The sequence below is a fragment of the Hydra viridissima genome, unplaced genomic scaffold, assembly GCF_058129835.1.
Source record: "Hydra viridissima isolate aposymbiotic clone 2 unplaced genomic scaffold, HvirCarnegie_v1 scaffold_9, whole genome shotgun sequence".
In the NCBI taxonomy this organism is placed as follows: Eukaryota; Metazoa; Cnidaria; class Hydrozoa; order Anthoathecata; family Hydridae; genus Hydra; species Hydra viridissima.
This window is the reverse complement of record NW_028324308.1, coordinates 11,516,478-11,541,714: the sequence shown is the minus strand read 5'-3', so window position 1 is coordinate 11,541,714 and position 25,237 is coordinate 11,516,478. Positions and strand designations below refer to the sequence as shown.

Genomic DNA, 25,237 nt, shown 5'->3' with positions numbered 1-25,237 from the left:
AGATAGGCAAAACGACATCTTGACTCGACTTGAAGATTTATTATATATTTGAACTAAAATTTGGCATTTAAAAAAAAAGATAAATTGTAATATTGTAAAAAATATCGTTATTATACCGATAAATATCGGTATTCTCGTTATTTTTATGTATTCCGATAAACCGATAAAAAAAGCCAATAATATCGTTTCAAACGATAACTAAACCGATTATATCGTTTCATAGACAAACTCATATCGTTTGATATCGTTATCGTTTCATTTCGTTATCGTTTCAAAATAATAACGATACGCAGACCCTTTGTGTGGTGAACAAATCCACACAAAAAATAGTAAAAAAAAACTACAATGTTGTCTTGACAATTATGCGTTTTTTTGTGTTGATCAGATTTTTCAGTTTCAAGGCCAAACAGAGGTGAAATTATTTATAATGTTCTTTTTACTTTTGAGCTAATGTTACATATTCATGTGAACTTGAACTTAAGTTTCCTAATTTTAAAGGTATGATTAAATAAACATATATTTTAGACTTTTGCAATTAGCTACTAAGACTTTAAGTATATAATGTAACCTGATATTGTATTGTGTGTCTTTAAATCAACATACAACATATTAGTTTTTTACAAAGTTTAACTAAAGGCAGCCAACTCAAAATACCATTTTTTTAGTATAGAGTTATTATACAGAGCATTTTAGGAGTGACCATTTTGCAATATAAATTTAAATGATCTTTTGGGAAACATTTGCAGTTATTACATACAACAGTCTTACTATAGACTGTCAAACTTTAAAGAACTTGCAATGTTGTCCCAAATAAAAAAATACTTATTCTTTAAGGTAATAACTATGTTAGAAGCACTTAGTTTTAATTCATTTATTAAGTAAGATACTATAAAACTGAAAAAGGTGTTTATTTTTTAAAGCAATAACATGCATTTTTGAAAAAAAACAAACAAACTAAATAACAAATTTATGAGTTGTACTTTTTGAAATGTTTTAATAAGGCTTTGTGAAAAGTTATATTTGTGTTTTTAGGGGAATGATAAATGCTTTTATGGAGGCTCACCTAATTGAAATCTTTATCATGCTCCTATAAAATTTCCAATCCATAATTCAGAAACGTCAAATGATAGTGATTTGTATACAGACTCTGATGAGAGTTATATCAAGAAATTATAGATAGTAGTAATTTATATACTGACACTGATGAAGAGTTTATTTCAACTAATACAAAAGAAGTTTGGGATGATCAAATGAATATGTCATTCAAAAGAATACTAACAAATGACTTTAGTTTAACAAAAATGAGCTTGAGCAATTTATTGGAAACATATATGTCTTCTTTCAGAATGTATTGGTGCAATGATTTATGTTTTTAAAAAAAAAATTGGGAAAGTTATGACTGTCAACCAATTTTAACAATTCAAGTTGTTTTTTTAATTGAAACGATAACGATAAATTTAGCAAAGAATACAGAGATTATACAAGGTGCAACTTTTTTATTAAATTGTTGTAGCATTCTTTTTCAAAACTAAAACTTGAAGAATGCATGCATTGATTAACAGATCATTCTTTTTAAAGGTAAATCATCTATGAAATAGTACAACCCAATGAAACCCAAAAAATGGGGATTTAAGATGTATGTTTTATAATAGATGGTTTTCTAGACAATTTTGAAATTCATACTGGTTTTATTGTAGTGTATCCTGGGAAACCTGACTTATAAGCATCAAGCAACAAACCACAAATGTTGAAAATGTTGAACTATGGGCATTGAAGTGGTTTGACATTACTTTCACATATGAGGCAGTATATCCAGCATCTACTGTTGAACAATGGAGTTGCAAAATAAAATCGAAAATAAATGTAACATACCCATCTATTGTATCAGCATATATCAAGTTTATGGGAGGGATTGACTTAATAGATTGTCTATTAAGCTTATATAGAATTAAGATACACTTAAAAAATGGTACCATAACCTTAATTTGCATTTTATGATTTGAAAAAAATTTAATGCTTTAAAAAAAAATTTATCATTTAAGATCATTCAAGTTAAAAGTAGTATGAATTTAATGATCTAATGAAAGCTGATAAAGTTATGGTAAAAAATAAGAAGTAAATTTATCTAAAAAAAATGAATGTCTTTTTGCTGCAAATGAAAAAAAAGGTCCTGTTGTGTTTGTCTCTAAATTTTCAATTCTAACTTACAGCATTGGATGTTGGCCTGTTTTTGATTGAAAAAAAAACAGGCCAATACCCAATGCTGTAAGTTAGAGTTGAAAATTAAGAGATAAACACAACAGGACGAAAAGGCGATAGAAAAAACCCTGGAAATATAAAGTACATTTATGTTTTACACCTAAGTCCAATTGTTTTAAAGATTTTCTCATGTAACTACAAAAAGAAAAATTATGTTTAAAAGTTTTGTTTTTTCTTTATTGCAAAAGTTTTGTTTTTTCTTTATTTGAATAAACCAACTCCAAAATCTCCAAATTTTAAGACAAATTTCAATTTTTTTTTTAGAACTTCAAAAACACAATTTGTTTATAACAGTAATTTACGAAGAATGTCCGTAGTTACGATGGTTTACTCGTAATAACGAATGTCTTATAACGCAGAACTTTTACAGACAAGTTTTCGTACAAATATGTTACGGATAAATCCTCATATGAATTCATTTAACACGATCATTTAACCGTTCACGGATAAATCTTCGAATTAAATGAATTTGATAATAATACGAACATTTATCGGTTTACGGATAAATTTTCGTAGCACGGTCATATATTTATCTACAAATATTTTAGTTGCTTATAACCTTTACGTTATACACAATGAACACACCACGAGTATTTTCGTTGTTCATTACCTGTACGATTTAAACGGCATTACCTGTACGAATATTTATCCGCGCTTCGAATATTTTGAATTTTATAACACAGAAACAGGAATCTACAGACATAAGCGTGAAATACGTACATACTTTGGTTTAAATCCCAGCATTTAGTGTCGTCTCGAGATGTTTTCGATCCGAGACAGACAAGAGGACTGAAACTAGTCATCTGTTTTAAAAACATTCCGCGGATAAATATGGCCGATAAACTTACCTAAGTATGACATTTATATATATACCCAATCTGACGATAATAAAATTGATAATAATTCTTTATCAATTATCAATGTTGTTTTTGAAAAAAAAAAAAGAATTGTGCATAAACTAATATTATTTTGAACAGTTATTACGCACGTGTTTAAAATAGGTAAAACTAGTTAGTAAGTATTTATATCTCTTAATTCTTATTGTGCACAATTTACTTTTTTTTACATATATATATATATATATATATATATATATATATATATATATATATATATATATATATATATATATATATATATATATATATATATATATATATATATATATATATATAATATGTTTTAGTTCAAATAGATTGAGCTGATTACCTAACAATCATTTTTGCAATGACCACATGTTCCAGGTATGTGTCAATAATATTATTAAAGGATTTTGGCTTAGAAAAATCTTTAAATGTAGAAAAATCTTTAAATGTTTAAAAGAATTATATAAAAAACATAAAAAAGATTAAATGTAGCTCAATAGCTATAAAAATATATATTTCCTAACAGTTAAAATCAAAGTAAATAACAAATACTTACTAATCTGTACAAGTTTTTAGTTGATTTCAGTAAATCACTTAGTTATCTAAGAAATTTTTCAATATAATTAATGAATATGTTTTTTGTGTTATTTTAAAGTAAAATCTAAAAACATTAGACAAAGCTCCATGAGCTGCAATTTATTTTTTTTGTTGATGTTTTTCTATTATAAATATGAAGGTGTCTCTAGGTCAATATAATTAATAGTTAAGCCAATGGGGAAATCAATTTTTACCTTAAATTTAGTAATCTCAAGATGTTATGATTCCTTTTCTAATCTTAATCATAAGATTAACAATTAATGCAACCAATGTAAGTTTCTTTATGCACATAGCAACTAAGTATGTTCAAGTATATCATGTTTATAAATGTAAATAGACAGTTGACCTGTTCTTACTTCTCTCTATTAAAATAACATAAGTATTAAAAGAAAATAGTAGCATTAAATTTTTACACTCAATTTAAAGTATTCATCATCATCATCATCATCATCATCATCATCATCATCATCATCATCATCATCATCATTATCATCATCATCATCATCATCATCATCATCCTCATCCTCATGGCAATGGCAGTGATGATGATAGCAATCATAGCAATAATGAATAAGAATGCTGACACTAACAACAATAATAGTAACAAAAATAGTAATAATAATAGTGTTAATGATAATATTTGGTCTAGGAATTAATTCGTGCGGTTTTTAATTGAAAATTGAAGATTTATTTCAAAAACTAAATGGATGAATACATTAATGAAAATAGTGTCCATCGCTAGTCACTACTTTTGCCCATCTTTCCGGCAATTTACGAATTCAGTGTCGAAAAAATGCTTCATCCTTAGAAGTGATCCAATCAGAGACCCATTTTTTGATATTTTCTGAAGAAGTGAAGCGCTGTCCAATCAAATCGTTATTCATGCAATCGAAAAAGTAGTAGTCCGAAGGAGCAATGTCTGGAGAATAAGGCGGGTGGGGTAACACTTCCCATCCAACATTTTCCAAATAGTTTTTCACAGGTTTTGCAACATGTGGTCGAGCGTTATCATGCTGAAAGATGAGTTTATCATGTCTGTTACCCCAATCTGGTCGTTTTATGACCAGAGCTTGCTTCAAATGCATTAACTATTGTCGATAACATTCTCCATTAATAGTTTCACCAGGTGTCAGAAGCTCATGGTACACCACACCTTTCATATCCCACCATATACACTGCATAACCTTTGCACAGTGAATATTCCGTTTGGGTTGTGATGGATCTGGTTCACCTGGCTTTACCCAGGCCTTTTTTCGTTTAGGATTCTCGTAATAAATCTATTTCTCATCACCAGTAACGATTCGATGCAAAAATCCCTTTCTTTTCTGTCTTTCAAGCAGCAATTCACAAATGGTCTTTCTTCTTTCCACATCTCTGTCTTTCAATTCATGTGGAACCCAATGAGACATTTTTTGAATTATACCCGTGGCTTTGAGGCGTTGGAAACTGTTGATTGTTCAACTCCTAACGATTTTGCAAGGTCCTCTTGCGTTTGACAAGAATCCTGATCGAGCAATGCTGCCAATTCTGCATCTTCAAATTTTTTTGGCTGTCCTGGTCGCTCTTGGTCTTCCAAACAAAAATCACCACTTTTAAACCGTGCAAACTACTTCTGACACGTTCGCTCAGCTAGAGCATGGTCACCATAAACTTCAACCAAAATACGATGACTTTCAGTAGCACTTTTCTTCATGTTAAAGTAATGAAGAAGAATCCCCCGCAAAAACACTATCAGGAACAAAAATTGACATTATCAGTTAAATTAAAAATAGTGTTGTTTACGCTTAAATCAAATGATTTATAATGAAAATGATGCGCAATAACAGTGATCTTTGCATGCATGCGTGGCTAAATGAAACGCTGAGACAACAAGCTAGTTTCGTAATCCCTTGTCAAACCATACGAATTAATTCCTAGACCAAATAATGTTAATAATAATATTTGTTATTAATTATCATTAATATTTATTATTGTGGTAGTAGTAGTAGTAGTAGTAGTAGTCGTCGTATTATTATTATTATTGTTGTTGTTGTTGTTGCAGTTGTTGTTACTATTATTATGATAACAATAATATTATCTTTTTAAAAAATGAGATCAATATTATAGGTATTCTTATGACAACTTTATATGGAAGCTTTGTTTTAGATTGTTTTTAATTTTTTTTTAATATTTGAGATTTCATTTTTTTTAAAGAGATTTCATTTTAATTTGTTATAGCTTGATAATTATCTTGAAAATGTTTTCCTTTAATTTTGGAATCTCTTTAAAAACATTAAAAGATTTTATTTTTTATTCAGTTAAACAAAAATGTTGCATAATGCCTCTCGTCAAAGACTCCAAAGATCAAATGCTGATGTAAGATTATTTTGTTTCTGAATTGTTTGTTTTTGAAATTTGCCTGGAAAATGTTTTTTTAATTACTTTTTTTTATAGGCTGATATGAGAGTAAAACTGGAGTATCAAAGTGAAAGAAGGTAGAGGTGTTTGTTTTACTATGATTTTTTTTGTTTCATTTTTTTTTTTGTTTCATTTTTTGTTGTTTTTTTGTTTTTTATTTTTCTAGACCTTAAAATATTCTAACTAGAGCAAGTTTATATTAAAAAGTTTAAAAGTATCAGTTCAATATTTTTTTAAAGTTTGTTTCATATAAAAGTTGTTTTAATACAACATTAAAGTCTTAGAATCACAGAAATCAGTGAAGAAATATTTCATTTTGCTTTTCTGAAACAAATAATCTTTTTAACATTAGCTTTTAGTAGAGGAATTTAGTTGTAATCTCAGAGTTTTTTAAATATTTTAAATTTTTTAAATGTAAATTTAATTTAAGTTTAAAATAAGGTTACAATTTAATGGATTTTGTTGGTGGTTATTTATTGGTGGTTATGCAGCCTTTTATAATTTTGTACAAGTGTTTAAAAATCATTTGATGCAATATGCTGAATTTTTAAGGTATAGTCTTTTATTGAAGCTACAAATGTTAACTTCTATCTTTTTTGGATGTTTCATAGGATTGTACTAATTGCTCGTCCAGTAATGATAGATCAACTCCAGTTAAAAATAAAAACAACATTTGGTGAAGAATTATGTATCAACTATGAGAATGGAGCGGTAGGTTTTGCAAATGCAGTATGTAACCTATATATTTTTTTTCTGTCTTGGGGATAAATTAGCTTGCAAGTAGTACATACAATATAGAATAGATAAAAAAGAAAGTCATATCTGTAATACTATGATATAACTTCTACCATTATAATAATGAAACAATAAAATGTGTATGTATTTAAAACCAATAGTGTTTTAAAATTGTTTTAAAATCTCTTTTAAAATAAATACTTGTTTTTTTGTAATAATGATAGCAAGCAAAGTTATAATTTAAAATAAAAGTGTTTTATGTGTGTGTTTATGATTATATTTTATTCAGAACAAGAAGTTGTAAGTTACAATTTTGAAATTGTAAACAAATTTTTAAGTCAATAAACAGACACTATCCTAATGAGAGGAAAGATTATTTTTGCTATAAATATGCTAAATGCATAGTTATTATGTTGGGTTTGTTTTTCATTCAATCATTAAGTAATGTTGCTTTTTTCAGAAGTTTTTTTGATTAGGAAATCTACTTGACTTTCACTATTCACAAAATTGATAATTTATCTTAAAAATGAGAAAGTATTTTTACATTGTTACTTTTTACAAATTAGTAAATCAAGATTCAATTTCTTGATAGGTTTACATTCCTATAACAAAGCAGACAGATCTTGACAAGGCTATTGCATTATTGGATCAAAATCCACATTTAAACAGTTTACGTTTAACACTTACTCCAAAATCAATTTCATTAGATACACTGGCCAATATTCTCCTTGAACCAGATCATCAGAGCAATTTTTTAGCAGATCAGATAAATGACCATGATCAAAATTCAATGCCTCGTGTAAGTTCAATATTTGTGAATTATTGATTTTTTATTTAAGTTTTGAAAATTATTCCAATATCCAGCTATTGATTATTGTTTAATCAAAATAAAAAAAATATTTTACTAATTTTTAGATTGGCTCTAGGCCTCTCCCAATAAGGTATAGTTTATTTAGGATGTATATATACATAAAATAAGATGCTTATATTTAAACTGATTAATTCATGAATTTACTTTAAAATAAAATTTTATTCAAAATTTAACTATTTTAGAACTCATTCTAATCCTGAGAAGAACATCAGTTCTCCTGACATAGAAGTTAGTGAATTGGTTAGACCGCATTCAATGAATCTTCCACGTAGCAGTTTGCATTATGGTAATTCACCACCTCCTGGCCATCATCCTGTGAAAAATAACCTACATAACAAACATGAGTTACAGGTGGTTCAAACTTTGTTTTTAGTTTCTTTACTAATTTCATTTTTTAAAAAAATGTTAAAATACAAATAAATCTATAATGTCATCAGAGATATCGTTTTAATGCTACCAATATCTATAACTTTGAATTGACTGTTAGCTATCTATAAGCTAACAGACTTGTAGCTGCAAATATTCTATCTGGATATTTGTAGCTACAAACCAGCTAGACAGCTACCATGTAATCTGCATTGAAAGGCCGAAAATGTTTTTTAAACTTGTTTCCTATGAACAATCTTAATTTAAGTTCTTAATAACTTGAAATCTTGTTCTGTGTTGATATTTGTTAAGAGGATTCTCAAAAATGTTGTTTCAATAATCAACTATTCAAAATAGGTCATTTCTGTAATATAAGCTTGCTTATTTGTAAAAAAAAATTCAGAAAAAGCAAGAGAAAAATATCCAGAACATTGAATTTTTTTTTTGTTTTTTTGTTTTTGTATTAGTAGTTGTCATTCCAACAGTATCAGACTATTAGATCTTGCAGTTAAAAGATTTTAGGTTGAAACCCTCTTGTGTTGGGGCAAGAAGATTTTTGAGGAACAAAATTTACATTTCTAGTAGGTTGGTTGAATGGAATGCTCCATTTCATTTAAACTTGTAAAGATTTCAAACACGATAAAGCAGTGTGAGACACATTAAAACATTGAATTGCTAAACTGCTTACCTTATCACACCATGTTGGTGTGATTGTGAAATCACACTACTGCTTTTAAAGCATTTTCACTCATGGTAATATGCTAACAACACCCATTTATGGTAATATGCTACAAAGCATTTCTGGTTTATGTTCAAACACAAGAAATACTTCTGATATTTCTACTTTGATACACCCTTGCAACATTGAAGAATGTGGTTACCCTTAGTATAACAGCAATTTGTGGATAACACCAAATGAACTTGCTTAACAAAACAATTCAAAGCCCCGCTTATCTGGCTTGTTGGCAATGTATTGGTGGAGATTTCCAGCTCTTTGATGGTATCGGTAGGATGGTATCGGTAGGTTCTCAATGCCTACCGGTACCATCTACATCTCAAAGAGAGAGTAGATTTTTAAAAAATCAGTCTGAATTCTCATCTCAATGTTGTGATTATCATTGAAATAAATGAACTGCCATAACAGCTAGAATCTCTTCTTTGGCATAGCATTAGCAACAACACTGAATTGTGACTCATGTTAACAATAATCCTCCAGAGAAGGGAAGTTGAAAACCCCCATACAGAGAAGGATTGCAATAAATCCTCAATTTCTTCAGAGCTAGTTTTAATTGGATCTCCCAACTCCTGAGCAGAGTAAAGATTTGTATGATGAGCAGTATGTTCAATCATCTTGTCAGTGAAGAGCATTATGAAATACTGGAAGAGTGTATGTACAGCTTCAGAGGATTCAAATCTTGGATTAGGAACCTCAAATTTCTCAAAATTGTCATGCTTCCACGATTTTCTTGTATTTCGGTTTGAGGGTGAGGGAGAACTTGGTTCAGCAGTATCCCCTATCTCCTATAAACTAACAATTTTTAGGGTGTGTCTGGCATTTTTAAGTTACTTACAAGGTGGCTGTACAGAAAATCTGTTTGTTGAAGGATAATGTTTTTGGTTAACCATGTCACATTTCCGGCCAGACTGATTTTCTATTGGATTGTCTTGATCTTGTATTTCCTCCTCACATTCAGAAATTTTCAAATGCCTTACTTTGTTTTTCAATTCTTTTTTCATTCTTGACAAAGTTTTAATTTTATTATTAACTTAATAATAAACTTTTAAATAGTTATGAATATAGAAAATAAAGATTCAATTTTGTTTGTGAATTATTGATTCTTTAGTTTTTAATTTATGGTAAGCTTTTTGAAATTTCTTTTTTTGTCATTAAGAATTTAATTTATACCTATATAGAGTTCTAAAGAGATTAAAATTTGAAATCTCTTAAGAAACTAGTATAGGTAAGCTATCTTTAATATAACAATGTTATTCCATTTAACCATCTAATTTACACAAGAATAGATATATGCAATAAAGTAAGATACTTTACTCTATCAAAAAAAGATTGAGTTTTGTTTAAAAATTTAGATAATGAGTTAAAGCTTGTGGTTGGCAATACAAGTTAAATATTTTAGAATGATTTTTAAACATAAGTTTTTTTTTACTTTGTTATGTAGCTTTTCAAAAAGAACTACATAAAGAAGTGAACAAAATTACAGTATTAAACCACTTTCAGACTTTGCACATTTAACTTACTTGTAAATTCTTCAACATTAAACAAAAAGTTATTTTTTGAATATTTATACTTTCAACTTTTATTAAATACTGAAATTGTTCTGGCTTTTTTCAAAAATTATTTCTGGTGTTTATGGATCTCCTATTAACAGTCTGTTTTGTATTTTTGTCTGAAGCCTTATAGGTCAGACACCATCTCAAATAGTAAATGAAATTTTATAAAAGATGTCTTTAGCACAACTTCATAGATCAGTTGGTGGGTGAATTGTAAAAAGTAATCCAGATAGTTTGTTATATGTATGTTATAGATTCGGTAACTGTAGCACTTTTAGGATTGTTGCAATGTTGTTTGTATGAAGTGATGGCTTTGCAGGTTTCTCTTAGTTTCTTTCAATATTTTTTTCATTGCAGATGTTGAAACTTGAGCACCCTTTCTGTCATTTAGAACACAAAATTGATAAAAAACAATTTTTTTAATTTTCTTATTATTATTATTATTACTATTATTATTATTATTATTATTATTATTATTATTATTATTATTATTATTATTATTATTATTATTATTATTATTATTATTATTATTATTATTATTATTATTATTATTGTTATTATTATTATTATTATTGTTGTTATTATTATTATTATTATTATTATTATTATTATTATTTTTATTATTATTATTATTATTATTATTATTATTATTATTATTATTATTATTATTATTATTATTATTATTATTATTATTATTATTATTATCAAAATTAAAATTTTGAAATAAAGTGTTCAAAGCTAACAAAAATATCTTTTCAGTAACTTATTACAATTATTTAGAATGGGGGTGGAGTATTTATTCCAGAAGATGTGAATGATGAAGAATCCCAAGTGAGTGATTCTAATCAACATGAACAGCATCCACAGTCAAAAGTAAGATTTAATTTTGTACTTTTTTGTGTGTACTTTTGGATTATTACTGTTAACTTTATTATTGTTAACTTGTTTTTGCCTTTTAATTTAGTTTGGTTATTTTAATTTATTACCAAGACAGGTAACTTTTTTACCTTTTTTTTTGTTAATGTTTAACCCTCTCCCCCTATTCATTATTTTAATAGGTATTAAAGTAAGAGGTTTTTTGCTTTTATTTAGGATAAATTCAGCTACAATGCTGTAGATCCATTGTCACATTTTAAACAGGTTCCATATTTTCTGTAAGTTTTTTTTACACTTGTATCACTGTTAAATTTCTGTTTTAAGAAGTTCAATTTTGATCATAGAACCAAGAGATTGAGAGTTTTGAAAGTGCAATTGAGTCTTTTAGCTTAAGGAATACAAGGTAATATTTTTTTCTAATCATACTAATAAGCATTTTAGTATTTCAAAAAAGATTGTCTATTTGATAACTTTGGAATAATACACTAATACAAAAAAAATAAGTTTGTATTAATATACAAACTTATTTTTTTTTTTTGTACCCATTTTACTAAGTTGTCAAATGGGTACAACTCTCTTTTATGTTTACACTGTTTACAAATCTTATAAGGCTATTGTTAGTTGTAATAATGTTAGTAGGTAATTTTTTAAGATTTAGAATATAAGTTTTTTATTAAGAAGTTTTATATATGTAAGTTTATGTAAGTTTTATATTTTTTTTATACAGTGTTACTTTCTTGACTTCTTAAAGTTAGCTGCTAAATTTGTCTCATTAAAAACATAAACAATAATCAGCTATGATATTTAAATTGAAAACTGCAGAAAGGCAACAAGTCCTCAAATTCGAAGTGGACTTGTTGCTTTTCTGCAGTTAGCAATTTATTTGTATTTTGCTTTTTATTATCTTTATTCTTCATTATATTTGTCCATATCCTCAATGCACCCAAGTTTGATGGATAATATTCTATATGGTAGTGTAATAAATGAAATTCAATGCTCACCCAAATTTCTTCAACAAGAATCTTGTAGTTCTGAGATTTAGGTTGCCCCTAAATTTTTATATGACTTAATAGGTTCTTGCGAAGAAGTTTACCAAGACCTTTTCAACATGAAAGTTGTTATTTGAAAATTTTCTTATTTGAAGGGGCATGTAATTCTTTATTGTAACAGTGATCTTTTAAAAATGATTATTATGAAAGAAGCAGGTACAATCAAGTGATTTGAGTTTTAAATTTAGTATATTGTATTTTAATCTTATGTAAAATACTTGTATTTTTGCAGCAAAAGTAAGGCAAAAAAATCACATGAAATTGATGTAAGAATTCTCAATTCAAATTAGAAATATTTTGCTATAATATCAGCTGTAATACTACAAAAAAGAGTTTTTTTTTATAGGATTTTATTGTATTCATTCAAAATGCATCTACTTTGTTTTTAGCAGCAACAGGAAATCAGTTCAACATCACCCTAGTAATGTAAAGAGAAGACCACGCAGTGAACTTTTATCAGTCACTTCAGCTGAATATGATTCAGGTTTTTAAATTTAATTTTTCTATTTCTTTTGAATAGAAATGAATATTATGCTTTAAATGTAAAATGGTTATTAAATTTACAAATGCAAACATTTTTACAATTAAAAAAAGTTTTTTAATTTCATTTTGCAAAAAAGAAATCTTTCATAAGTTCAACATAGAAGAAGAAAGTACTTCATAAATTTACAAGAAGAAAATTATTTTTGATTCGTTAAGAATTAATGTTGAAACCTAATAGAAATTCTCTCTTCTCTTTTTTAGATGGAAGTATCAGCTCTAACACTAAAACAACTCTACACCATCAATCTGAAAGAAATTTACATCAAGATTTTATTGAAAGTAATTATTTGATTCAGTCATTTTTTTTAGTTCATGTGTTTAAACATTTTAAATTTTAGGTTAAATATTCTCTATGGTTTTCAGAGTGTTTTAATTTATATGGTCAACATTTCTCTTCAGATACATTCAGATGGATAAACACTTCTGAAAACTTTGTTCCCATTCAACGAGCAACATCTGTGTCAAGTATTTATTGTAGCAGTAGTTCTACTAGTGATGGTATAGAATTTGATTGTGAATCTACTTACACTGACAGCAAGGTGTCACTTAATGATAATGATAGACTAATGTTAAATGAACTAACACCTGAAAGCAATACTAACCTCAACTGGAATAACTATAAGCCAATAAAACAAGTTGGGTCTGGTGCATTTGGAACGGTAATATCTTTTATTTTCTTTTAATAAACTCAACACAAAAAAGCACTGTTTTTTTGTTTTTTTTTATTGTTTGTTGTTTTTTTTTCAACGCAAAAAATTACTTTAATTTGGTTACATTGAGTCCAAAATGACACCCCTTTTTCCCAATCTAGTTTGAATTTTTTGTTACACAACCATTTTCTAAAAAACTGTGAAAAAGCATGAAAATAGTCTACAACATTAAACATAATTAGCATCAAGACATGGCTGTCAATTCTTTTCTGTGTTTTTGATGCTTGCATTTTGTGATATTTGTAATAAATTGCTTCTTATTATTTATTTCTTTAGGAAATAAAAAAAAAATGCTTGTGTGATGCACCTTTGTCATAAGACTTCTTTGATTCCTAAATGACTTGAAGTTAAAGTTCTGTGTGTTTTTAGTGGTTTAAGTATCTATGTAAAGTTGTCTATTCTTACAATTTAAAAAAGCATCTTATTGATTTCTCCAATTTAGCCTCATGAAGTAGTTAAAGCTCAATAAACAGGGATTGTAATCTTTTATTCATTAAGTTCTCAATTATTTTGAGATGATCAATCTTTGTATTGGTAGTTAAAAAATATGAGTTTATACAATTGTATGTAGGGTTAGTTTACAAGTGGTAATAGGGAGCATATATATTTAAAAATTCATGCTTTTTTTAGTATTTCATTTTTGCAAGCTGGGTCATAATGAGCCAGAATGTTTAATATAAGTATAACAACCTAATACATAATTTTGATAAGATTGGTATCTGATACAGTATAGCTCACCAGCTCATCATTTGTAAAAAATCAGAGTTAATGTTTATGGTGATTTCTGAGAAAGCCCATCAGTTGTATTAAATAAAGAAAAGGTTCCAAGAGGAGTTTATGACAACTGTTGAAAGTTACTCAAAAAATTTGACCAAGATGACAAAAAAGTTTCATTGCCTGCATTTTTTAATCTTGACCCTATCCAGATAAAGCTGCACATTCAAAATTCTGTAAACTGTGTGCTTTGATTTTTCAATATTGAAAAATCAAAGCTGAATGAAAAGCATCTACTTAAGTGAAAACAGAAAAATTAAAAGATACTTGCTCATCGTCAATCGAAAGAGTCTTATTTCCACAACAAAATAAAGATCTACAAAATATCTTTAAATACTTGCTGGAGGTCTGAGTCACTTCAGTACAGCTGGGATACATTACAACTTGCAAGCATTAGTTTGAAATGATCCAGTTGGAGCTGAACAGATTGCATTATTAGTCATTGCTAGTAAGCAAGGATCACCATACGGTATTAGATTCAGCCAAGCAACTAGAGGCAAATTATTTCTAGTAACTCCAGGTAACAGATGTCCATTTTTGTTTAAAAGTCTTGAAGTTAACCCTATAACGTCGAGTGCGACGTTTTCGTAACATTTCATTTAAACGTATTTAGTACCGAAAATATAAAGTTTTTAGAGCCGTCGACGATTTTGACGATATCGTCACACTTTTGTAGTTTAAATGCAAACCCCTAGTCACGCATTCTAGCGGCAATATTCTTGAACTATTACTTGTTTTGACAGACTGCGCGTTTGAGGTTAAGTGGTTTTTGGCACTTAGTGTATTTTCCGATTATTTTCAATCTACTGAAGTTTTAGTGGTGATATTTGCTGTGAATATTAAAAAAAACTGTAATAATTATAGTGAGAGTGTAATTCTTGTAAAAAAAACATATTTATTATATATATCCGCATTTTCCAAACGTTACGAATTCGTTACGTCCGTCTTTTGAGTCAAAGCGGACAAATATTATCACGGCATAGATTGTGGAATGTTTTATGGAAAACGGCGAATTTATGACCTAGATGGATGCGATTCAGAGTCAGATAAGGAACCAGATGCTAATATGGATGAAATTGGTAAATAAAATGTGTATTATATTTAAAAATTTTGATTTTACAATATATAATGTTTACTTGATTCTTGTTCAAACTATTTTGATGATAATATTTATTTTTTACCCGCCACAGGAAGTGAATATATGCCCGACGACTCTGATTTGGATGAATTAGAAGACCTCCTAGTTAGTAGTGATAACACTAGTGAAGATGAGTTAGAATCTTCAGTTGTTGAAGTTGAAGAAGCTATTCCAATAGTTACAAGTTCTGAGCCAACAACATCAAGAACTCGAAGAACTCCTCTTTGGAAGCACATTTCTGGAGCTGATACAGCTAGACCTATACCTGAATGGTTAGGACAAAAAGTTTCCTCTGGGGTGGTAAAACGCCCTGTTGAATATTTTAGGCATTTTTTCTCGGAGGATATCATTGCCCATATTGTCAACCAATCCAATCTTTATGCAATCCAGCAAAATCCCAATAAAAGTCTTGCACTGAATAGTCAAGAGCTTGAGCAATTTTTGGGTACACTGCTTGCTATGTCAATTGTGAAGCTCTCAAATTCACGACTGTATTGGAAGAGCAAACTAAACTGTCCTGTTGTATCGGAAGTGATCAGTAGAGATAGATGGGAAGATATAAAGTCTAAGATTCACTTCAATGATAATACGAAAATTCCCTTACCTAATGAGAAAACAGACAAATTATTCAAAATCCGGCCTTTGATAGACCACTTACAAAAAAAGTTTCGGGAAATTCCAATGCGCCAAATTCTATGCGTAGATGAACAGATAGTTCCATTCAAAGGTAAAATAAGCATAAAGCAATATATACCAAAAAAACCTCACAAGTGGGGATATAAATTGTTTGTTCTTTGCGATGATAAAGGAATCATGTATGATTTTTTCATATATTCTGAGAAAATTGAACTGGTGTTAGGAGAACCTGACTTGGGTGCTAGTTCAAATGTGGTGCTGAAATTGGCCCAATCAATTCCTGTGGAATTGAACCATCTTTTATATTTTGACAACTGGTTTACATCACTTCCTTTGATGACAACTTTGGCAAAAAAAACAAATATTTTGCCTGGGAACCGTTAGAATCAATCGTTTGCCTGGGATACCACTAATCAAGGACAAAGATTTGATTAAACGAGGAAAAGGGTCCTATCAAGAGGTGACTGCTCTAGTTGAAGATACTGAAGTACAGGTAGTGAAATGGGCAGATAATAGAGTTGTCAACCTTATGTCAACTTTTGCATCGGCAGAACTGAAAGACAACTGTAAGCGATTTGACAAAAAGACAAAACAAACCATTACAATCGATTGCCCCGCTATTGTGAAAACCTACAACAAGTTTATGGGAGGTGTTGATTTGATGGACTCGCTAATTGCACTATACAGAATTCATATCAGATCGAAAAAATATTACCACAAATTCTTTTTTCATTTTATAGATGTGACTGTTGTGAATTCTTGGCTAATTTATCGTAGAGACTGCAAGAATCTTCAAATACCAAAAAACAAGATCCAAAGTCTGCAAGAATTTAAAATGAGCATCGTAGAAGCTCCTTTTCTTGAAGGAAAGAGTAATATAGGCAAAAAAAGAGGCAGACCTTCTACTTCCTCTACTGATGTTGAGTTTGCGAAGAAAAAAAGTAGAGGTCCTGCCACCAAAAGTATCCCTGGAAGTGATGTTCGTTTTGGATGGTCTTCACCATTACCCTGAGGTCACAAACAGAGGAAGATGCAAAAATGTAAATTGCAAGAGTGCACCAGTATTTTTCTGCAGTAAATGCAAAGTTCATCTTTGTATCACAAAAGAAAAAAATTGTTTTGTTCAATTTCACACTAAAATAATAAATTAATAAATGTTGCATTATGTTTTATAAATAAAATAAGTTTTTTTTATTGAATAACAAAATAATATAAAAAAATATAAAAATGAAGGTGCATTTTTAATTCTTGCATTATGGACCTATGGACGAATGTAACAATTAAGTTACATTTAAAAAAAATGCTAATTATATATTTTTTTAATATATTTTGGTTGTTACATATTGATAACTAAGAAAGTAAAAAAATAAAACCAAAAAAAATTTTTTTTTTCAAAAATTTTAAATTCAGGCGTTATAGGGTTAAGGCCTCAATAATTTGGTTTGAATATCAAATCATAATAACTAATTTAAAAAGAATTATTGTGAAAGTATTTCTTGTTTGATTTGCTAAAGACCATCAAAACTATGCACGTCTTGGCAAACATTCTCAAAACCCAAGACACCGTTAACTCTGAAATAAGGAAACTTGGATCTACTTTAAACAAGTCAACCAATAAAATAGTTGAGCCATTCTGTTGCCTGCTCACTTATCTCAAAGCAGTCTCAAAGTGGAGAATCACAACAGTTTGTTACTAAGGCCAAGAAATTCAGCAATAAGACTGAAGCTTCTTTGATCATTGCGGAAGACTTGTTCTGTGTTTGATTCCACCCATAGAGTTTTATCATCTTCTGAGTGCTATTAACCACCTGTTCAAGAACCTGCTGCAGTGAACCTGGCCAGATGCAAGAGACTGGCCTGCAAAGTTGAACATTCAGATGATATACTCTCATGGGTCATATGGTAAATTTTCAGGAAATGAGTGCAGTAAGCTGTTGCAGTATGTTAGCAACCTTTTAAGAATAGCTGAAAAGTCCTATACCTTTTATGTCCAAAGCTTTATTAAAACTTTCAGACTATTCAGAAATGTTAACAATTCATGTTTTGGACAAACTTTGGATGATAATTTTTTTGAAAAATTCAATTTAAACACTTATAGTCCACTTGCCTACTACTATGACTTCAAGCAATAATACTTCACTTGCCTATCACTGTGACTCCTAAAGCATATGTCATTTTTTCCCTTGTTCTAGAATTCATTGAATGCCATGGGACTTTACTTAGATTTTTCAGTGAACAGGCAACAGAAGCAAGGCATTCAAAATTCAAAAATTACTGGAAAAAATACAAAAGAAAAAATTTAGAGTATGGTTCAAAGACTTTGCAGTTAATTATTGATTGCAACAGCAATAAATTTAAAGTCATTGAAGAAACTTTTTATTTTTGTTTTAAATACATATACTTGGAAGTTTTTAGTAAGAAAAAATTTCACAAACAAAAACAAGTGTATCAAATTGGAATCATTTGCACAGAATTCATACTCAAATGACTGTGTATTATATGCCTAATCAGATTTTTCAATTAAAAAAACTGTATCTGCATGTTATTCAATATAAAAACTTTTTATTCATTTTTGTACTTTTAACTTTAGTGTAACATTATTTTTGAAAGGTTTATGGTTAAAAAAAATGCATCTTTCTTAAAACTTGTGAATTGAAAAAAAATTTTAAAAACAAGATATCTCTCAAACAAAATTAAAAGATTTTGAAATTCTTCATGGTTACTTTACTGTATGTCCATATTCTTTCCTCCAAAGGGATTTCTTGGGAATCGCTGTAAATATTAACCCTGATTATTTTGCAGTGAAGTAGTTTAAGTCCTAGATCATTTGGCAAAAAAAGTCTTTTGCTTTTATGACATCAGACAATTTTATTGGCATCAACTCAGTTTTTAATTTTTACCTTAGTTTCTCTACTCCATGCTTTAATGTACCTAGCATCCAACTTAACTTGAAAATATTGCCTGGCATCTGCCAAGCTGTTTCTGGTCCATCTTTTTATTTTTGTTTTACCAAAACCACAACCATGTTTATTTGACTTTCATTTAAATATATTGTTAATGGAGATGTTACTATTTTTTTATAACTCTATAGCCTAAAAATACCAATCTTTTTTAATCTACATGTTACATATTTAAGTTAATGTATCTGAATATTATGTTTAATATTATATTTATGTTATCTGAAGTATTAAAAATTTTATACTTCAGATAACATAAACATAATATTCAGATATATTATTAAATCATAAATTGTAGCATCACTTTTTTTGCATCGATGAAATGCGTGTCAAAAGAAAAACATTAACTTTAATTCAACAACAATATCGTCACAATCACAATCGCTTAAGTTGTTTTGTCATGTTTTGAGAAAACTAAAAAAAACTGTCATTAGTGTTACTATGGTGATGTCACTTTTAAACCTTAACAACAATTTATACCAAAGAGATGTAGAAGGGGTGGGCTAATATTTCTTCATATAAAGAGTAAGAGGGGGTGGGGTATAAAACATTAGAGTAGCAATACAACCTATTGATGTAGTTACAGCAGGTTTATGAAAGGTTTAGAATAAAAAATATTGAAGTTTTAAGAGAGATGAGGCACTTCATTCTAGCCAGTCTTGAAACATTAATAGATTTTGCTGCAAATGAATACAAAGGCAATATACAACTTTTATAATTATAATTCAACAATAATTTCTTTTTTTATTTTAAAATATTGTTGTGTTATCATGTGTTTGTTAAATTAAATTATAAACCAATTTTTGAGATCTTCCAATATCTTTGCAATTTTGCTAACTGATTTCCCAATCTTTTTCATACTGACAATTATTTTTCATGTTTTTGAAGTACAAGGGTAATTAAGATGCATTTACAAAAAAAGTCACAACAAACTAACTAGCTTGTTTAGTTTTTTTTAATGACTGGGTTGAAAATGGAAACCTGATAATGAATTGTTTTATGGCTGTAGAAGCTCCACAAAGTAGTTAAAAGGAACCTTAGATAAAAATACCTAGCTTAACTAGTAAACATGTACTTACCTTGAGTTTTTATATTTTTGAAGTTTAAATGCAAATAGAAATCTGTTAGTTCAAGATCAAACTAACCCATCTATAATAACAGGAACAAATTTTGTTAATGCAATTAACACAAAACTAGGATGTGCTATATAATAGGGCAACCAACTTTTGGTCAAAAGTTGCTGTTCCTATTTGGAGAGTGCAAGATAAATTTAGTTTTAATACTTAAGAAAAAGATCTTGCAGATTTTATTTTTGTTCTTTTCCTTCGTGTTTTATAAAATCTGCTATCATTAAAGTTCCCATACAAAATTTCTTTTAACAGGTACTGGATAATTTGGGAATAAAGTGAGATCTTGTCAAAAAACATTTGGTCAGAGTGCAATTTTCTTATTATAAAAAATTTTTGAAAAAACACTTTTTGTCATCACCATAAGTGTAAAGTTTATGACATATTTTCTTTTTAAAAAAATCCATTTTTCTTAATTAAAAATAATCTTTCAAAAAAATATATATAAAAGCTTTTGAATTCTGTTCCCTTAAGTTCTTTAATGTGTTGTAGCTTAGGTGAAAATGTTGCAGCTTAGGTGAATGTGTTGCAGCTTGGATAAATGTGTTGTAGCTTAGGTGAATGTGTTGCAGCTTAGGTGAATGTAAATTAAGTCTTTAGATCTTGAGAGCTTGCTTAATTAGATATGCTTAAAAAAAATGGTCTGATAAAAAAAAGTTAAGTTTTGAAATTAAGTTGTCCATAAATATTTTTACAAATAGAAAAGATTTTGTTTGCCTTGATAATAACTATTATTGTTAAATTAAATTTTTTAGAAATAATTGATAATATTTTGTTTGGTCTTAAGGTCTATCTTAGCAGAGATTTAAATACTGGCAAAGAACTCGCAATGAAATGCATCGAAACTGGACACATTAACACAGCAACATTGAAAGAGGTGGAAATACTTCAACGGGAAATTGAACTTTATAAAACTTTAGATCATGAACGAATTGTAAAATATTTTGGTACATATCAAGCTAACACATCACTCTTTATATTTATGGAATACATGGAAGGAGTGAGTGGTTTTTATAGGTCCAATTTTTTTTAACTTTTTAAATTTTTTTTACTAAATTGAGGTAGTTTGCTTAAATAGAAAAAGCTTAAATGTTACATCATTGAGTTATATTTGTCCATTTTAGGTTTCTTGTTGATTTATCTTCCATGACACTTTTGCTTATTTTACTTCAACTACGTAGCTGTTTGTCATATAACAGTTTGTGATATTTGTCACCAATAATTTGCAAACTTTTTACTACAAAAAAGTTTCAATTGCTAACTATTAAAGAATTAAGCTGAAATATTTTTCATGAAATAGATAAACATGATAGGTAGATGGCAAATAGTACTAGAATAGGAGCATTTTGTTCTAAATTACTTTTGAGGTGTCCAGAAGTAATGATTTAATAGATTAATAGAAAAAGTATAAGATATTGATATCTTTTACTTAATTTGATGTTCCAAGTTTTGCCCTTATTATCTACTCATAATTGGATCTCTCCAGATACTTCTTCAGTGTCTTTAGCTATTTATTTATTTATTTTAATATTGTGGCAACTATCTCTGTAATCTGCCTTTTTAGGCTTTGGACATCTTTATTTTTAGTCAGGTGTTGCTTGATTTTGCTAAAAAGCCATAAATCACAAGGTGCCAATTCTAGCAAGTATGGTGGATGGTTGATTATTCCAATGCCTTTTTTGTTCAGGTAGGCTCTCAGACATTTTTTTTGAGATAAGGTTTTACGCTGTCATGCAAGATTTTCATTTTTCTGGTGCCTGATTAGTAATTGCTTCTCAATATCACTACAACAGGCTAGAGGATGTATTTAATGTATGCTTGATCACTTATGATTTCTCTCTTATCCATGCAGTGGATCAGAAAGGAGCCTTTCAATTTAAGCATGGTGGTAACCATGCATTTAGGCTCAAATTGGCTTCAATAGAAAACTGTTCTCTATGATTTTCCAACACCCATCCACGATAAGTTTGATTGTTTGCAGCCAAAGTGTCTCAATTATATTCATTTTTTGTCCATCAAAATGTCACACAATTGCCATTTACCTTTGAATTTGACAAAATTCTGTTAGCAAAAGCCTGTATGCTTTGCTTTTTGAGCTGTCTTAACCTGATGGCATGATACAAGTTTTTGAAGATAAAGATAATTATGAATGGTACTTTCAATGGTACCATAGGACAACAACATTTGGACTTCAAGTTGATGTAAAGAAGTATGAGAATCACCGTCTATGAGTTGCCATCTAGTTTCAATCTTCTATGGTGTTGTAGTTGTAAAAGCTAACTACATATGCATTCAGGTTTCAATATAAAGCATGATATGCTTTATGTAGAAAACTGTTCTCTAGGATTTTCCAACACCCACCCACGATAATTGAAACAAACTGAAACTGGTAAGCTAATCCATTTTTACACACCCCCTCTGCTTATCGCGGTGCAGCGTTCAAGTTCTATTATTTTATGTTTTAAATAAATGCATCACACAATTAATTCCTTGAGAAAAACTTTTCTTTTTAACAAAATATAATGCTAAAATAGAATTAAAACTATCATTACTTCTGGATAGTCCTAAGTTAAATTTTAACATAAAGTCTATAATTACGTTTTGATTTCTTTACTTTGAGATAAATAGTAAAATTGCAGTTTTAGAAAATTTAATTAAACACTCAATTAGAAAGAAGAATGACAGATATTCCATTACTGATTTTCTTAAAGAGTTTTTTAGAAAAATTTATTTAAAATCACATTGTTTTTTCAGGGGTCAATTCATGATAAAGTATCAAAAATCGGTGCTTTGGATGAGAAAGAGGCGTCATTTTACTGTTATCAAATTCTTGAAGGGATCAGCTACTTGCACACTAAAAAGATCATACACAGGGATATTAAAGGTCTTTTGTTTGTAATACTAAATTACGTTTAATTAAAACGTGAATTCAAAGTTGTACAAAGTACCTTTAGTTTTGGAATCTAGTATTAGTTTTAGTACTATATGCTAGGATTATTTTTTAGTACTGGATGTTAGTAGTATTTTAAGGATAAAGATAAAGTATTAGTTTTGATCAAGCGAAGAGAAACTAGTAAATCATGTGCAGAAGATTATTTGAAGATTAATAAACGAAAAAACTTGAAAATTTACAAGTAAAATTAATTTAATAATAGGTATTATGTTATTTTTACGACAGCTGAATGTTTAATAAAAATTTAATTTTATTGTAAATTGAGAATAATTTGTACATACACAGGTGCCAATATACTATTAGACTCAGGTGGCAACTGTAAACTTGCTGATTTTGGGGCTTCAAAACAGATACAAGTAAAATTATTTTATACGAGTAAAATTTTTTGTATAAATAAAATTAATTTTTAAGTAAAAGTTGGTGCTCTAAAAAATTTGTAAATAATTCATACCTAATAAATCTTTCAGACAATTCGTTTAAACACAGGATGTAAATCTGTTCATGGGACACCTTACTGGATGAGCCCTGAAGTTATAAATGGTGCTGGTTATGGTAGTAAGGCAGATATATGGTGAGCATAACTATGGAGCATTAATTGCATATTAGAACTATATAAATATTGTAATTACATGTTTCTCTTTTTTCTTTATAGGTCATTAGGATGTACTGTCCTAGAGATGCTAACAACAAAGCCACCTTGGTTTCAATATGAACCAATGGCTGCTCTTTTCAAGATTGCAACTCAGCCAACAATACCTCATCTGCCTGAGGATTCATCATCTTCGTGCAAAAAGTTTGTTGGTGACTGTTTAAAGAGGTAATAGCAAATTTTTTTATTTTATTATTTTTTTTTAATGAACTTTTGAATTACCAAAAGTTTTTAAAAACTTAATAAAAAATTTTTTGAAAACGGAAGCTTTTTATCTTCTAATTTAGGGATCCATCACTAAGACCTACGGCATCAGATTTGCTCACATATATGTTTGTTCAAAGATGATGAAATACATCATGTACTTAGATAAATATAATTTTCTTGTGGAAAAAACCTGGTTACTGACTCGTATAAATTAGTTCAAAAATGAAGTTTCCGCGTATAATTGATGGTAAAAGTTTTCAGAACTCAAAGGTTTATTTGAAATTTCCACAATGTTTGGAGATATTTTTTATTATTTTTTATCATTAAATAATTTACTCAATTTATCATCACTATCATCGTTTAAATTCCTCTGTTTAATTACTTTTATACTTATTTTTGGTATTTTTTGTAGATATTGTAAAATTTAGTTAACGTTAATTATAAAATAAGTCATAGCCAAATTATTTTGTATGAACACGTTTTTGTTTCCTCATTCTCTCGCAAATGCTTTTTATCATGGTTCGAAAGGCGTACAATTGAAACTTTTGAACAGTAAACATTTTCGCGAAACACGTATTTATTTACGAGGTGTCAAAATTGACTTGTTTTATTTATTTTTGAAATGTACATAGAAATTTGAAATTGTTTTGACAAAGTTCACTTTTGATAAATGGCAAGTAAGCTACCTATTTTTGTGCTCTTTTTCTTCGATGACTTCAGGAGATGTTTTAATTGCACTTTCCCAAACGTTTAAAAAAACTCTAGATTTTTGACGTCTAAAAAAGGCAACTTATTTGAAATGATATAACAGAAATTCGTTTTAGGTGAAAGTAACTAAGAGTTAAGGATTTCTCTTTTTCTCTTTTTTGTCTCTCTCTCTTTTTTGATATTCAGTAGGAACTTTTCAATGAATTGGAAGAAATCACTCGTTGAAATAAAGTTGTAGCAAGTAACTTATTCCTACCAATCAATTGGGTAAAAAAGAGTACTTTTGGTTACTTTAAGAAAAATATCTGACACGAGATTTTTCATAAAATAATTCTTCAAATGATTTTCTCAAATCTAAAAAAGAAATTTTAGTGACTACTAGCAATTGAAAAAAGGATCGTAGATACATATTATGTATCAAGCTAAACGGTTTTCTTTTACGAGAGAACTTTTAACACTTAGATTGTATGTAATACTAAGCTGTACATGGAAAAAAAAGATATTTTTTAATTTTTTTTTATTTTTTATAT

At 28.6% G+C, this 25,237-nt stretch overlaps 1 protein-coding gene across 9 annotated transcripts; it reads left to right on the top strand.

Annotated features, from left to right (window-relative positions):
- Positions 1-287: 287 nt before the first annotated feature.
- On the top strand, positions 288-24,684 carry LOC149884039 (mitogen-activated protein kinase kinase kinase 3-like). 9 transcript variants are annotated; one of them, XM_090097264.1, is made up of 24 exons: positions 288-412; positions 1,033-1,578; positions 1,698-1,969; positions 2,524-3,111; positions 3,446-3,503; positions 6,020-6,077; positions 6,156-6,196; positions 6,731-6,830; positions 7,447-7,653; positions 7,770-7,795; positions 7,908-8,076; positions 11,161-11,253; positions 11,345-11,374; positions 11,473-11,520; positions 11,601-11,659; positions 12,695-12,789; positions 13,050-13,127; positions 13,248-13,507; positions 20,978-21,190; positions 22,945-23,074; positions 23,429-23,499; positions 23,611-23,714; positions 23,796-23,960; positions 24,080-24,684. In XM_090097264.1, exons 6-24 carry the CDS (start codon positions 6,030-6,032, stop codon positions 24,138-24,140), a joined length of 1,998 nt encoding a protein of 665 aa, XP_089953390.1. In that variant the 5' UTR covers positions 288-412; positions 1,033-1,578; positions 1,698-1,969; positions 2,524-3,111; positions 3,446-3,503; positions 6,020-6,029; the 3' UTR covers positions 24,141-24,684. The 9 variants fall into 9 exon arrangements, 6 of the variants coding, with proteins under 6 accessions (XP_089953390.1, XP_089953392.1, XP_089953393.1 ...); XM_090097266.1 differs by lacking the exons at positions 1,033-1,578; positions 1,698-1,969; positions 2,524-3,111 and having other exon boundaries at positions 290-412; XR_016455412.1 differs by lacking the exons at positions 288-412; positions 1,033-1,578; positions 1,698-1,969 and having other exon boundaries at positions 2,997-3,269; positions 22,945-23,324; positions 23,630-23,714.
- Positions 24,685-25,237: the final 553 nt, after the last annotated feature.

Bases quoted from the DNA above. Each gene is read 5' to 3' on its own strand.
- LOC149884039 (XM_090097264.1), top strand. From the start codon at position 6,030: ATGTTGCATAATGCCTCTCGTCAAAGACTCCAAAGATCAAATGCTGAT. The intron at 11,254-11,344 runs GTAAGATTTAAT...CTTTTAATTTAG, and splicing joins AACAGCATCCACAGTCAAAA to TTTGGTTATTTTAATTTATT. The intron at 23,500-23,610 runs GTAAAATTATTT...TAAATCTTTCAG, and splicing joins GGGCTTCAAAACAGATACAA to ACAATTCGTTTAAACACAGG.